General features: G+C 48.2%; 1 protein-coding gene across 1 annotated transcript in view; it reads right to left on the reverse strand.

Moving 5' to 3' along the window:
• Nucleotides 1-16,011, reverse strand: part of ASTN2 (astrotactin 2) — a 314,921-nt gene that overhangs the window by 175,467 nt on the left and 123,443 nt on the right. The window contains exons 7-10 of the mRNA XM_071574082.1: nucleotides 10,731-10,898; nucleotides 950-1,034; nucleotides 706-780; nucleotides 63-200 (exon numbers count right to left, since the gene is read on the reverse strand). Of these exons, the coding sequence (XP_071430183.1) occupies nucleotides 63-200; nucleotides 706-780; nucleotides 950-1,034; nucleotides 10,731-10,898 (466 nt within the window). The remainder of the gene's footprint in view (nucleotides 1-62; nucleotides 201-705; nucleotides 781-949; nucleotides 1,035-10,730; nucleotides 10,899-16,011) is intronic.

The raw sequence follows: 16,011 nt of genomic DNA on the forward strand, positions 1-16,011 counted from the left end.
TAACAAGTTAAAGAGCAGTGTAGTCACTCAAGCATGAAGAAAACAAGAAATCTGCTTCCTACCTGACATCTGCTGGATCTTCTGTCACCAGAACATCTGTCTTGCAGCTGGCAAGAGGATTGATGGAAAGTTCCACAGGGGGCACCACAAAGCTCTTACTGACTGGCAGCCACAGCCCTTGACCCAAACTATAGGTGGACCTGGAATAAGGGCAAACATGTCATAGAGGAACAGAGTGTCCACATGGAATGTTGGCCTTTCACTGCACCTGCCCACTTGGAAGTCAGAGCAGTGGTGGCCCCATGAGGTAAGTTAGTAATTTGGTCTTGTTCTGAAAGCCAAATGGAAGAGCAATAATCATATCGCCCTCTCCATAGCAAATTAGGAGTTGGACTTTGATGATCCTTGTGGCTCCCTCCCAACTCCAGATATCCTGATTATATGAGATGCGACAGAAGAACATGGGCGTGATCAGACTCTTCTTTTTAGACTCTCTGGACATCGGCCTTGCATTTGCTGAGGGGCAAGAGGGAAACCTTTCCCTGCTTGGACAAATCTTTAAGGTCTGTCACAGGCAAATGACACTCATGTCCCCCTGCCAGCACAAGAAGTTAGAGCTGGGAGTGACCAAAAGGTTGCATCTGCTGGAAAGTCTTCATGGCTTTCCCTACCCAAATGTCCAAGACAGACTCTCCTCTGACTCACCTGAGTATCTTCTCTGGTGCCTGCTCTCCTGTTACCAAGTCATATCCTCGCTCCAGCGTCGTGTAGGGCCATGGCCTGGGAGGAAGATGGAGAGAGCAGCTGAGCACATCACTCCACAGGGAAAGCGGCACAACTCGGTCTCAAATCATTGGGGCCAGTGATCACCTGAGGGGAGGAGAACCAGGCTCCTCACCAGTGTGGGAGAGCCAGGACAGAGCAAACCCACCATCCTGTCCCCACTCACCCTTCGCTGTGTCCCCAGTCACTGCGCACACACAAGTGTCGATGGACAGGGTCTGGGGCATACCCTTCATGGCAGCTGCACTCTCCTAAAAGAGAAGAGGGAAGAATGAGACCTTTCTGTCCCAAAGGAACATCAGCAACTGCACAGTTGGACCCTCCTCCCTAGCTGCCCATGTCTCCATGTTCACAGCCACTCCTGGTCCCTGCTATGAATCTGGGGCACTGTGGACCACAGAAACCTCCAGGAGGTCTGAAGGAGGAGATGAGGAGATGTGGAAAGCTGCAAGAAACCTGTAGTTATTGTGGAGGGGATTAGATGATGCAGCACCCACAGTAGCTGGGGATGAAGTTTCATGATGCAAAACGTCTGCCCTTAACCAAGTGTTCTTGCACAGCCCTGCAGCTCTCCAGGCTGAGCAAAACTCTGCTCAGTGGCCCCTCAAGAATATCTCATGTTCCCCACAGAGATATATCCACATGGATCCAGGCCCTGCCCTGAGACCTGCCCACAGCCCTGGCAGAGGGGCTGCTCAGGAACCAGGGATTCACTCGTCTGCAGGGATTTTGACCTTGCTTGAGCAGAACCAATGCCCAACCCATGTATATCCTGAGGGAGGTGCCTGGTCATGTCCCCTTCTCTCCTCTGCTCCTGACATCTCTCACCAGGATGGGGTAGCAGAGTCTCCTGCATCCTTAAGTACCATAGAAGGATGTAGAACCCCTGAAACCCATGCCTCAAGGAAGGAGCTCTCAGACCTGCTCCTCTCCAAACTCTGGGTGCTGCCTCACCCTGTTACACCCTTTTGACAGCAAGAGAGGACACTTCCCACACCAGAAACCTGAGCGCGCTTGGCCTAAATTGATTCAGTGTTTGGTAGAAATACATAACCCGAAGCAAGAAACAGCAAAATCAAAAGATTAATTGGATTTGCACGTGGAGTTTCTGCTACAAGCTGCTGCCACTGTTTTTGCTCCCTCCCTTTCTCTCCCCATCATGCCTGGTGGTGCAGCAGGATGAGCTGTAAACACTGGAGAGGTGGGGACCTGGGAGGTTGTTAGGGAGGGGGGTACCCCCATGACAGTGGCAATGAAGACTGGCAGGTACCTTGGTGCTCATCGGGATCCTAAGCAAGTTCTTAAAATGCCTCACAGGGATTACTGTAAAGAGCTTTATTGTCAGGAGGGAGCGAGAAGGGGATTCAACTGCTGATATTTTTGAGGAAGAGATGCCTGGGAAGGGAGAGGGAGCAAAAAAGGGAAAGAGGGGGGGAAAAAAGAGACGGCTAATGATGTGCTAAAATGCAACAGCACCTTCATGAAATATTCACTGCCTCAAACGCGTCTAATATTAAAGATTAAATGTCCTGGGATTTGTCCTAGCGACTTGGAAGCACTGATTTATGATCTGTCAAAAGCTGCTAACCTCATGATTCATAACGGGAGCAGCAGGAACATTGCTTCTCCAAAGGGAAAGAGTTGGGAGAGAGATGGTGGCGCTTGGCCCTGCTCAGGCTCAGCCATGCCTGGGGGCTGGGGCGGTCTCGGTGCAAGAAAACACAGGTCCTAATGGCTCCATCAATGATTTTAAAAAAAGAAAAGTTATTTTTTCCTTGGGTGCTTAGTACGCAAGTTTCCCCAGCCGTGCCGTGGATCATTAATTCCTGGTGCTTATTACATAACAAATATATGCTCTGCAAATGAGAGACATCTCAAAGTGCTTGCGAAGCAGAGCTGGGAGTCTTGGGGCACCAGCTCAGGCTCAGCTCCTGCCACAGAAATTAGAGCAAGTAAGGAAAAACCACCTACAGAGGTTGGCATCCAATGGCCCCAATGCCTCTCTCTGTATTGATGGCTGGGGGTGCTGGTGCTGAACCCCTTCCCTGTGGTGCAGGAGGGTTTATTTTGTCTGCTGGCTTGTTTACTGCTCTGTCAGTTTGGCGTCAGAAGGAGAAACTCTATCAACCTGCAGAAATATTGATTTTATCGACTCCAATCCTGGAGTTTCAGCAGCTATAGCCAGTGCTGTAAGCTTTATTGGGAGGTTTATTGGGAGGTTTATTTCAGTAAGCGAGAGGGCAAGTGGTGGCACCAGCTAGGCAGGAGACACAGGGTGGGAGAAAGGGAGGACTCCAGGGAAAGCCACCCACAGCACAGAGACTTTGGATACCTGCCCCTCTCTGGGCTCACTTGGGACTAGATTTTCACCAGTTTTCCAGGGAGATCTACACCATTTTTTCAGCATTTTAGAAATTGGATAGGAAGACTTGGAGCATGAGATTGGCTGAGCATTGCAGACTGCCAGAAGAATGGGGACTTCATGTCCTCAGGATAGATGGTTTAGGATCTGTTCCTGAGTCTACAACCACAGACAACTAGTGGAGCTTCAAATAACCTCAGCAAAACCTGCTGTGCTCTTACGGATTCTCAGGAGGTTTTGCTCTCTCCCCATAGGCATCCAGTCTCCTTCTTTGGCCCCCTGAACTACTCTATTATTATCAGTCAGCCCTCACCCTCCCTTGGGTGTGTTGCTGAGCCTGGCTAATCCCCATAGAATGAGAAACACCTGATAAAGTGCCTGGAGTGGCAGGACTGGGGTTCCTGTACCTCTAACCTCTCTTCTAGGGTGAGTTTTTAAACATGCTGCTAAAATAAACCAAACCACCAAAAGCCCAAGCAGCAATGCCTCTGTTCAGAGACACTAAATCCTGTGTGCTCCTGAGACAGACACAGTTATCTCCTCAACATCACTGCAGCTAAGTTAGGATTCAAGCTGAGCTTAAAGCCAAAGTCAACCAAAGTAACCGAGTTTGACAAATAGCTGCAAATGAAGCTGGATGCAATTTCCACAGGTCCTGCACACGCCTCTGCACAGCACAAATGAATCAGGATCTACCAACCATCATGACAAGCATCCTGCTTCCACAGCCACCATCCCACACCCTGCCCATGGTTAAAACACAGGCCTGTGCACTCCTTCCTCTGCCTTTGGATTCATAAGCTGCAAATCAGGGTGGATAATCCATGGCAAATTTTCAGCTGTGATAGCAAAAGGAAGGATCGCTGCTCACTGAGTGAATGATGGCAGATCCTGGTGCTCAGCTCTGGGTGTCCAGTGCTGTATTTCCAGTATGTAATTATGCATTTCCAGTGTGTAATTAAAACAAATGTTGGGAGGGGAAGGAAAACCCCTGTATAAAGCAGGAAATGAAACACTATAGCCCTAGCAAGAGACTCAGAAAACATGTCATTCAAAGAATCACAGAACAGCTTAGGTTGGAAGGGATCACCGTCTGGTCCAACCTCCCTTCTCAAGCTCATGTCACAAGATTGTGTCCAGGTGGTTCTGGAATATCTCCAGTGAGGGAGAATCCATACCTTCCCTGGGCAACCTGTTCAGTGCTTGGGGACCTGCACAGTAAAGAAGTTTTTCATCATATTTAGGTGAAACTTCCCACGCATGAGTTTCTGCCCATCACCTCTCGTTCCACTGTTCGGCACCACCAACCAGAGCCTGGTTCCATCCTCCAACACTCTCTCTTCAGACACTTATATATCTTTAAAATATACATTCCTGTGACACATACAGCTATGTGGAAGGGCAAGGGGAGAGCTGAGGCCATGGGAAGCTCTCACAGCACTGCTCTCTATCCTCCCCTACTCCTCTCTCCACACTTACACAACATCTCATCAGAGACTGTGCTGCCATGACTAATTACAGGTGACACGGAGCCTCCGTGCCAGTTTCTACTTAGGGAGAGTGAACCTTTGTTTGAAGCAGCAGAACACATCCCCAAATACCACAGTCATATCTCACATGCAATCTCCCTCCTCTGTGCCTTCATTCCCACAGGAGGCTGGTGGGGGAGACGACCAACAGCTCAGCCCGCTGTGCCACATGCAGCTCCATGCAGAAAGGCTGGATGAGCAGGAGAGGGGAGCACACGGCTCCTGAAGAAATGTCTGTGCAGATGCAGCTCACGTTGGACCCCTGACTTTGCACTCCTGCCCTCAATCTGGGAAGGGGACAAGGATCTGGAGCCTCGCCTGGAGGAACGGGCCAATTAGGGACACAGCCAACCCAGTTTCCTCATGCAAGTATGAGATGCCTCTGCCCAACTGAGCAAAAGGTTTCTCATGTGTCCATGCTCCATGCTGGCTTCAGTGCTGGAGCTGCAGCAGGGCAAGGACAGCCAGCGTTAGCATTCACAGATTTTGCTCAGGGTTGGCCCATGCTGACGCTCACTCATGCCTGAAGGAAACAAATTAACACAAGCCACAGCCAAGCTCACCACTTCCAGTGGCACAGGCACAGTGCAAAGCCAGCTATGTGGTGAACAACAGCCCTCCAGCTCCTGCTGCATCTTGACCAGCACAGCTGGAGGCTTTAGGTCTTATTTTTTATGTCTAAACTGGAAGTTGCTGAGTTATTCTTCCATTTTGCTCACCACACCATGCTGCTGCTGCTTATGCTGAATGGGGGAGTGGGGTCTCACGCTGCACTGAGACCCTCCCTGCCTATCTCCCAAGCTCTGCCCCGGAGCAGCAGAGCAGGGCTGAGGGATGAACTGCCAGCGTGCTGGGTAATCCTGTTAGACTCATTAGGGCGAGAGCCGATCTGTGGTGATAATGCCACAAGATCCCCCTAATCCACCCACCCAGTGCACAGCATGAAGTGGAGGCTCCCAGAGTCCCTGTGCTCCCAGGGAAGCTGCTCTCTGCTGTCATTGGCATTTTTATTTAAGTAGCTAGAGTTGCTTTAGCAGTGGTGGAGCAAAGCTGTGGCTCATCAGCCTTCTCTTGGCACTGCTGATGTCCGTGATTCCCTGCTCCATTGACAGCATCTCCATCCCTGGTGCTCACCCTTGTCCTGGAGGGATGCCCTTCTGTGCCAGGGTGATGTTCCAGCTGCAAAGGTGCCATCCTGGGGACAAGTCCAAACCCCAACTGAGGGGTTACCCTGTTTCCAAAGCCTGGGGGGGTTATAAATATGCACCTTTCCACCTGTATGAACATTGCATGTACAAGCTTACACCTACTTCAGGGCTGCCTCTCCACCCAAAGTGATACACAGTCCAGCCCCAGCTTTCTGGGTCTCCTTCTCTCTCGACACACAAGACAGTGAAGGTGGCTCCTGCTTAACCTGGCACACAGCATGGAGGGAAAACTTGGATTCAATTTGACAGTTATCCCTCCTCTCCCTCTCCTGCAAGTCACCCTCTTCACCCAGATCCATCACAGTACTTAAGCACAGGCTTAACCTCTAAGGATTGTGCCTGAGTTTAGGCTCTGAATAGATTTAATTCTCATTATCATCTGCTCAGCTCCTACACTGTGCTGCCAAGGAACCCAGGCACATGAGTGCAGCTGGTCCAAGGAAACAATGAGAGGTCCCAAGGGTGGTCTGCTGTGCCATGACTGTCATTATGGGGTGAGCACTGGCCCCCAGCTGACCATGGCAGGGTGAGAATCCCCTGCAGCACCACTGGGATGGGCCCAGTCAGGGAGACAGTTCAGGAATGGTTCTGTACAACAAAACGCATTCCTCTTCCCTCCTCCCTGTGCTCCCTAGACAAGCACAGAAATGCCATTACAAGAACATTAGTAGCTGCAGGATTAAACACTCTAATGGCAGAAAATGAGAGTGTAAAGACAGCACAGATAACCTTAACTCGGCCCCTCACAGGCACGAGTTTTGATTGCTGTTTATGTATAACACTTCAGCCTGAAGCTAAATTAGCTTGGGAGTTAACTGTCTCCTGCCCTGCTTGGAGCACAAGGCAAGCTGTGCCACCACAGGAAAAGGAATAGTATATTACATGGGTTTTGACCAAGTTATTAAACTCCATACCTTAGAGAGACAGAACCTCATCTTATAAAAGTCTAAGTCAATAAAGGCACTGGGATCCTCCAACAGCGAAAATAGCAGAAGTGCTCAAGAACAAACAAATATTACTTGATGTGCACAAAACCTGCATGATATTAAATTGAACTATAGGAGGAAATGGCTGTTTTCATAAACACAAATACACCCTCGCCAAGGCTGGTCATCTCCTGATTTACATGCTCAGCTCTGCAACCTCCAAATCCCCTTAGCAGGTTGCCTTAAAAAAAAACTACTCTGTTTAAAAATTACTTTCATCTGTCTCCTGCCCACAACATCCCTGTCCTACCCAGACAGGAGCACCATCTGTGGCTCTGGTGACAAACTGGCCCATTTGGAAGATGATGGAAACCTTTTTTTTTTCCCCTCCTCCTGCCAATTCCCAGGAAAGGCCCTTCACTACCACATTTCATTTGGTCCTTGCAAGCCTATGCCTATTGCTTTGGGGGTGCCACCAGTTGTGGATGCAAAGAGAGAATTTTGATGAAGAAGTGCCTGATTTGTAGATGGGGGAAAAAAATTTCAACACATTTGCACCTGCTAATCAAGGTGGCTATCCATCTCATTTATGCCACTGCTCCAGCAAGCCTGACAGCACAAAATCAGAGGCTGTTTCTTCCAGCATTTGGCCCTGAGGGACCGATTCTCCAGCAGGTCTCTTCAGCGATGCCCACAGAATGTGCAAGTGAATCAGTTTTGTGCATACAAAGCAGGTAATTCTGCTCACAAATCAGGATTTGCATATGCTGCTGGAAAGAGATGCTCTTATCAACCCTCCCAGTGCTGGTAAGGGAGGCCAGAGAAGAGGCACTCCTGGATTTTACCCAGAGGTATCCCAGTGTGAGGTACAAGCAGCAGCACCGGCAACTCTCCCCACATCTGTCCAAAATATGGAGAGTGCAGGCAGCAAGTCCCAGAAGACAATAAACCTTCCCTGTTCTCGTCTCAAGCATCAGAGGCAGCACTTGCTAAGAGGATGGGGCATTTTGGCTGAATCTCTCCAGCCAAGGAGCAAATCCTATCCCCAGGAGGTACCTGTCCCATCTGACACAGTGGCTGGGGCATGGCCACCCTGTCATGTCTGCAGGGAGGAGTCCCCCAGCAGCAGCCATTTGTTTCAGTATTTGCAGTCAGGTCAGACCAACCAGCTTGGCTGCTTCCAAGGCAGAAGGGACAAGAAAGATGTCATTCTGTTCATGTGCAGATGTTGGTGCTCCCTCCGAAATGCTCTGATGAGCTGGGGCTTTGCAAAGCAGGTTTGAAATTTGTCAGGGGGGCAGCAATCATTTAATTAAAGACTGAGCCACACAACAGAAACTAGAGGGAAGGCAAATTAAGGTCAGGCAAGCAAAATGGGGATTTTGGCATTTCCTACTGTTTCAGAGCCTCTGTTTTCACTGGGGTTTATTCTTCACACTGAAGAAGTACTTAGTGTCACGAGTCAGACATTGTAGAGACAGATACCATCCAAACTCCAACCCCAAAGAGGTAATCAGTACTGGGAAAGGTAGAGCTTCAGTCTCACCAGACAGAGCACACATGACCTGAAGATCTCTATCCAAACATGTGCCAGAAGTCCGTGGAACTTCCACCGAAGAGAAGTCCTGCCCGCAGAGGTCTGTCTACACCTTGGAGCATGGAAGCTTTGGGACCAGGCTAGATCCACAGTGACATAGAGATTGGTTCCAAGGGTAAGGCTGAAGTCACATTAGCTATAAATGTGCTAGAGGACCTCACACTGGCTCTGCTGCTCTTGACAGGGGAGGCTTTCATCCTCTAGACAGGACAAACCTCAGTCCATCCTTCTCATGGATGGTCTGCCCAGACCAAGAAGGCAGAGGACAGGGGAATCCCCAACACTCACCACTTGGGATGCTCACCAAGAGGATAAAATCCCTGACCCAAAAAGGCTGAAATCCAGGCAGGATTTATGTCCCACAGTAAAACCTCTCTCATGGTGATAAAAATAAATCACCCTTAAAAACAGAATGACATCAATAAAAATAAATCTAAAAGCACACACAGTGTACCACAGGGTTACAGTCTGCCCCCAGCCTGTCATGGAAACTTCTCACCAGTTAAAAGCTGGTTAACAGTGATGAACTTCTCTGGTGCCTGGGGCTATGTCCTGGGACAGGGTGTCAAACAGGTGCTTTCAAAGGCCTAATTAATTGAGTGGTGGCTCAGGTCTTGTGTAGTTTGAACCTCTTAAGGGAGTCTTAGATTTAGGCTATAAAGATCAGCCCAATTGGCCAGTCCTGTTTGATCCATGCAGATCCAACTGGTATAGACAGGAGAAAGATTCTGTTTAATCCATGTGCAAACTCCCAGACTGGCAAGAGGGGGCAAAAAACCTACGGGCAAATTTCAGGTGAGGGACCTGAAGGCTGAGATCAAGGCTGCTCTGCCCTCACCACGGGTAAGCAGCAGGGGGATGGGTACCAGGGATGGGAGCTGCAGAGCAGCTGGTGAGCTTCAGATCCAGGACAGTGCTGGAGCAGAGTGACTCCCAGACTAACGAGCATCGCTCCCTTCCCTGCAAACAAGATCTGACACATCCTGCTCAAGCGTGGGGCATCCAGCAAGAGTGGCAAGCTGCTCCAGGAGCTGGGGACGCAGCGGGAGCGGCAGCTGGGCGGGCACGGGGGAACAGCCGCTTCTCACAGCCGAGGCCATGCGAGGATAAACCAGCCCTGCTCGATGCCAAGGAGGGCATGGGGCTGGCGAGTGCAGCCACAGGGCTCTTCCATAAGGGAAGCCATGGTCTGGCTCCATACGGTGTCCCCATGGTTTCTGCTGGAAGCACAGTTTTTCTCTCCTCCTCTGAACCAGGGGACAGCTGAATGCATCTTCCCACTCCCGCTGAGGCGGCTGCCTTTTGCCAATGCCTGAAACAATCCTTCTGCTCTGTGACATCTGGATGAGAACAGCCTCCTCCTGCACCATCTCCATCTGCCACGGTGGCTGCTGTCACCTCCCAGCCCTCCTTGGGACTGTAAGTGACACCCAGAGCTGTGTACACAGGGAATTCTCCAGTGTCATCGTTTTGCTGCAGCCACACCTGTCGGTGTCTGTGCAGACAAGCCTTGAGGAACAGGAATACTTAGAAGAGAACATTGTCTTGACCAGGAAAACAAGTTTATGAGACCAAGTTCCATATTTGCATCTCAGCTGAGCAGGGAAGGATGAGAATAAGGTCACCCCTGCCATCCCATGAGGCATTCATGACACTGAAGGATTTCTTATTCTAATTCTGCGTATTAATGACAGTCTGTGGCAGTGGAAGCTTTAACCACTGTGAGCAATCCTACCCAACCCCTGATAGAACCAGACACCAACACCTTTACCTGCAGTCACGATCTCATACACAAACATGAAGTGAAGAAGCTCATTGCTAAGAGATGAGAGGAGCAGCTCACATGGAGAGGCCAGGCTAACTTGGGATGGCACCTCTGCAAGCAGATGAGGGTTTTGTTGCTCTTTAGATACTGAGCAAGCCAGGACCAACAGGACTACTTGTCTTTACCCCATCAAGAAGGCATCCCACTCGAGGCTGGACCCACTGGTGAGCAAGAGTGGTGCTTGCTGTAGCAGAGGGCACAGCACACCCCACAGCAAAACAGCACAACTTAGAAGCAGATAAACTCCACATGCCAGCAGCTGCCACACCAAAGAACTGGTAGATCCACCATTTCAAAACCCCATTTTGTGCCCATTTGCTTTACATTTTGCAGATGGGGGTCACCATTGTGTGACTCTGCTGGTACCTGTCAATCCTCCATGCCTACCACCAGGCTAAAGCAGAGGTGAGCAAAGAGGGCATCTATATAGCCAGAGACAAACCTTCTTCCTTGCATCTCCAAGCTTTCCAAGGTCTTCACTGTTCCCCAACCTCTCTTACCTGTGTCTTGGTCACACAGCTGCTCACAGGCATCAGTGGTCCTCTGTCCACAGAGGTCTCTCACCCAGGGGGACGTGGCATTGATCTGATAGTACAGGGACAGCTTGGCTGGATTAAGCCAATCGGAGATGTCCAAGTAGCTCCCCTCGCTCACTACAAAGCTGCTGCCTGGAGGGTAGGAAAAAAGTGTGTTAGGTGAGTATAAAAACACAAACATGCATTTTGGCTCAGTATCAGAACACTCTACTCTTCAGCAGCTGCTGTGATGTCAAGATCAGCAATTAATAATGAGTTCATCAACACGTGGATCCAAGGAACTTCATTTGATTACTTGTCTCCAGAGGAAAGTGCCACAGTAAATGGTCCACCAGCTCCTCTGTCCAGACACTTCCCTGCCCTTACACTACTGGGATTTGATTCCCAGGTCTCTGCAGACATGTGTAATTATTCTGATCCAGAAGATCAGAGCATCATTGCCCCAGCTCATGGAACCAGTGTCCATGAGGCACCTGGATGCTCAGGGCATGGATGGGCAGCCGCAGCATGGGCTGTTCCCTCTTCACTTCTTTAGCTAAAGGTGAGCGACTTGGCATGACACAACCTCTCATATGAGTGGTCTTGTATCAGACACTCCCCCACCCTTTCCTTCCTGAGAGTTAGAAATGAATTCCTGCCAAAAAATCTTTTCTTACGAAATCTTACGTTTCTTTATTTTGCGAAATGTATTTTTCCCCACCGGCATCTGGGAATATGCATCATCTAATTAGCCAAATAGATTTTCAGTTCAGCCCAATCATTTCCTTATCTAACATCTGAGGCCCAGCATCGCTTGGGGGATTTTGCAGGCACAGAGGTCCTCATTAACTCTGATCTTCAATTACATTGATTATAAGACTGCCTCCATAGCAGTGCTGCACAGATCAGAGGGGAGCCAAAAAACCTCTGCCATTAAGTGGTGTTTTGCAAAACTTACCAGGGTAAAAGCCACTAAAAAGAGGGGAGAAGAAACCTTCAAGGAGGAGTGGGGAAGAGGGAGCTGCCAGGTAGCCCAGGAACCCAGGGCCACCTTTCCACTAAGTGTGAGGACTTGCCACATTGACAAAATTTGTGACACTAAATGAAGATTCAAATCCTTCTCAGTGATTACCAAGGATACCAAGTTTATAGATCCATTGTCAATCTTCACAAAACTTTAGGGCTTAGGCCACTTTGCAAAGGAATGGGACAATACTTTTATAAGCACCACATAAGGTCTTAGGTTGATGAAAGCCAATAGATTCAAAAAAGCAAAACAATAAGTCCACAGCCTACGTGAACCTGCTTGAATACAAACTCTGAAACTCCTTTTGAAGAGGATCCCTGATGCTTTTGCAATAAGGAGCCCTTCTCACCCTCATCCTGCACCACGTTATCCATACAAAGGATATAAAAAGCAAAGCCTCAAATCAAGCAGCCCAGAGAGTGACCTCATTTTCAGGCATCCCAAGATCTCAGTACCATACAAATCCAAGCCTTAATTTCACATAAATGCAAGTCTTCGGCACTCATAGTGTTTATACACCATAAACATATTCACAGGCGCATCCCCACACTCAAAGCCAGTGGAGGCTGCCAAGCTACTGACTGTTCAAGCAAATGAAAATTAGACATCCAGGATCCAGCCGCTCTGGAGACACAGCAAGGCAGGGGCTGTCCCGCCAAGGCTACAGGATACATCTCAATCAGACAACGGCAGCACTAAATCACTGGGTAAACTCCCCAGCACCACTGGAAAGCAGCAAAACACTGAGCACAAAGAAGTATCGTAGAGCCACATGGTTTTATCTCTAATTATTCTTTTCCTTGAATTTTTAAAGATAGCTTTAAATAGCAATTATAACAATGGCTGGTTATTTTAACTGAACAGAAGCGCATCATGAACCCTCTGGGAGTGTTTACTATTTATGTGTACATGTCTGTGTAGTAACCTGTCAATCTTGTTTTCGTCCTTATTTTTGCAGCTCTCTAATAATGAGCAAGGCTTGGGAAGCACGTAAGCCTGTTTGAGACTCAGCTAGACAACTCCCTCTGCACCCAAAGACTGAAGAGCGAAACCACTAGCTCTTGATTAAATCCCTACTTAATGAACCCCACTTCTAGTTAGAACACAGCCAGCCTGAAAGTAACAGAAGCAAACCAGACATAAAACAATCACATCATTAGTATTGAGAAAGATGAAGGTGACTCGAGCTGGCAGAGCATCTTGGCCCAGGAGCTGCTATACAGAAGGAGGGGATCCCAACATCAGATGGGCAATGGAGGCGTCACCACCAAGAGAATACGGCAATAAAATGACAACCCTCCACCCACCACCACCACCTGCTAGGAATCCTGTTGTAGGAATGTCCCTCAAGTGCCATTGGCTTTATGAGCCAGTCTATGCCACAGAGCACTGTTGCAGTGACATGGAGAACATCAGTACACAGCTATAACCCCTCACAGCTCCACGACATCCACCAGCACCTCGAGGAACTGAATTGTTTGGGTTTCTCCATGCATGTGTTTTTTCCCTCCCTCCCCCTTCCTTCTCCCACACTGATCAAAGCTGGATCAGCTAAGGCAGCATCACAAGTTCATGTCTCTCATGCTGGGGTCTCCTTCAAAGTTCAGTGGAACTGCTTAAGCCATGACAAAAGAGGCTTGAAGTTTTGACATTTCAAAAATCATTTTCCAGAACACAACAGGATGAAACAGCTCAGAAGAGATATCCAACAAGGGAAAAGAACAAAGCACCCAAGAGCAGCCAAAAGGGTTTGGCTTCTCCTTTCTCTTTCTTTTCAAGGGAAAAGATCAAACCATAATTTTTTTGAAGAACATCTATTTATTCCTTTCTCTGCTCTTTTTGTCATCTTTGGTCCATTCACTGATTCTTGGACAACAAAACTCCTTTTCATCTAAAATTAGTATTTTGTGTTGGGAAGCTATGGGAGGTCATACTATAGGTTGCTATTAATGTATCCATCCCTATAGTATCATACAATTCTAATCCTGTTCTAGATATTTTTTAAACACTAAAAGAAGGATTATCCCTTTTGCTTCATTCTATAGGTACAAAGGATAACCCTATTTGATTTCTTTAGAGACTCTATTTTTTTCTTTGTTAAACATGAAAGAACATTGATCAAAGAGACAACTCCTCCCCTATCAGCTTTTACCCTTGATCAGCTCTCCCTCTCCTGTCCTGGTCCCAGGTAAAGAAAACTTTGGCTTCTTAAATTTCTCTCAGAAAATGCAGAAGATCCAGACAGACTTTGGATGTCCAGGACACACCTTAACTGACCTAAGCAAGGAAACAGGGCTTGGGGCAGGGTCACACCCCCAGACTAACACAGTGCTCAGCTTTACAGTCCCTCTCCTCCTTAACACAAAACCAGTAAATTTTGCCATAATTTAAACCCTTTGAAATCAAACTCTGAATTTGATATTCCAGTTTGAATCCAGGGATAATATTGCACTGGGTTAAAATGCAAGCCAACCCACTTCACCTTGTTTTTCAAATTGTTTCTCTCTTGAACAAGGTGAAATGTCTAAATAGAAAATCATGGTAGAATGTTTTTAATGTTTTTAAAACAGCACAAGCCTACACAAGACACACCTTTCACTCACTCTTCCCTCAGCTCAAGTACACACAGTTTACATCACAGAATGTTTGACTCCAGGATGTATTTGCAGCATATGAACCATGACTGTGGGTCTCACACCATGAGACCAAACCATGACCAAACCCAGAGACCCCCAACCCCTCAAAACATGATTGATCCTGCCAGAGCTGCTTCACTCTGGCAAAGCAGCAATCAATTAAGTCAAACAAATCTGTGTGTAATTACAGCTCAGACTAGAAACATCTTTCCTGTGGGAGGAGCAGGGTCACATTTTAAGCGCTAAATTACACTTTCTTGATAATTCTGACAGACTCTTTCTTTGGGTTTTCTTGGCAGTCAATCTTGATTTTGCCATGTCTGAGCTGCTGACATGCAAATCATGTATTTAAGTTTATGCAGCAGGTGATGGCTCAGCCAACTTTTCCCAAACCCAAGCAAGATGGCATTTGCCCCCCTTGCCTTGTGGTCAAGCTCATCCTGCAAAGAGATTTCCCATGGCAGTATTAGACAATGTAATTGTGGAGGTGTTAGTGAGAGCACATCTCTGCCCTCAGTAGGCAGCAATGGTTCAGACAGAAAATAGATTCCTAAAGAAAAGCTTCTCCTTAATGCTCCATATCTCCCAACTTCCGTGCTGCAGCCTGGGGCTCTTCTGAAGTGATGCTCTCCAGATATTGGATAAGGGTTCAGGGAAATTTGATCACATCACAAAGTACAGAGACACTATGATAAGCTTTAAGAAACAAAGTCTGTGTGCGAATGGAGATTTTCCAGCCAGCACCAAGACCAAACATTCTCCCAGGACAGCAGGAAACACAACCAAGCAGCAACACATGAAAAGTCAATATCCATGGGACCAAGGTGAGCTACCACCCACTCACTGAGAGTTATTTGTTGGGAGAATTACACAGTGAAGCAGCACATTCATAGCTGTGGAGCCTCCAAAAATCCTCACTGAGTTGCTGCATCACTGCTACTGCAGGTAGCCCATGAATTCTTGTTCAAAAGCCTGTATGGCCCAAGCTTCTGCCCCAGGGAGCCTGTTCAGTGCCCAACCACCCTCTAGGGGAAGAACCTTTTCCTAATATCCAGCCTAAATCTCCCCTGACACAGCTCCAGCCATTCCCTGGGATCCTGTCACTCACCACAGAGCACAGAGATAAGTGCCTGGCCCTCTGCTGCCCTTCTAGAGGAAGTTGTATGAATGCAGAAGTCAGTGTTTGACTTCTGAAGTCAGGTTAATTTGTCAAAGACATTCCTTACTGCAGCATTTCCTCACTATCCCTCCCAAAGCAGAGGATAAATGGTGATGGCAAAGCTCAGCAGGTGCCAGGAGATGTCCCCTTCTCAGGAATGGGCACATCCTGCCTCTCTCAGGATGCAACAGCTCCCAGTTCTGAACCAACTGCTGCTGAAGCCATCCAAATTCCAACACCAATCCCACCGCCTTTGCCCTGATGAATCCTGCAAAGGAGAAAGGTAGAGGAGTTTTGTTTCCCTTGTGAACTGAGCTGCCTCAGGAGCCAGGAATGCCTGGGGCAGGTACAGGGTTGGGGCAGCTGAACTGAGCAGGAGCAGAGAGCAGGTTCACAAGGCTGTCAGAGCCCTCGATAAAAACATGATGCACTTCAGCCTCCAGA

This window comes from Pithys albifrons, chromosome 20 (assembly GCF_047495875.1).
Source record: "Pithys albifrons albifrons isolate INPA30051 chromosome 20, PitAlb_v1, whole genome shotgun sequence".
Classification (NCBI taxonomy): Eukaryota; Metazoa; Chordata; class Aves; order Passeriformes; family Thamnophilidae; genus Pithys; species Pithys albifrons.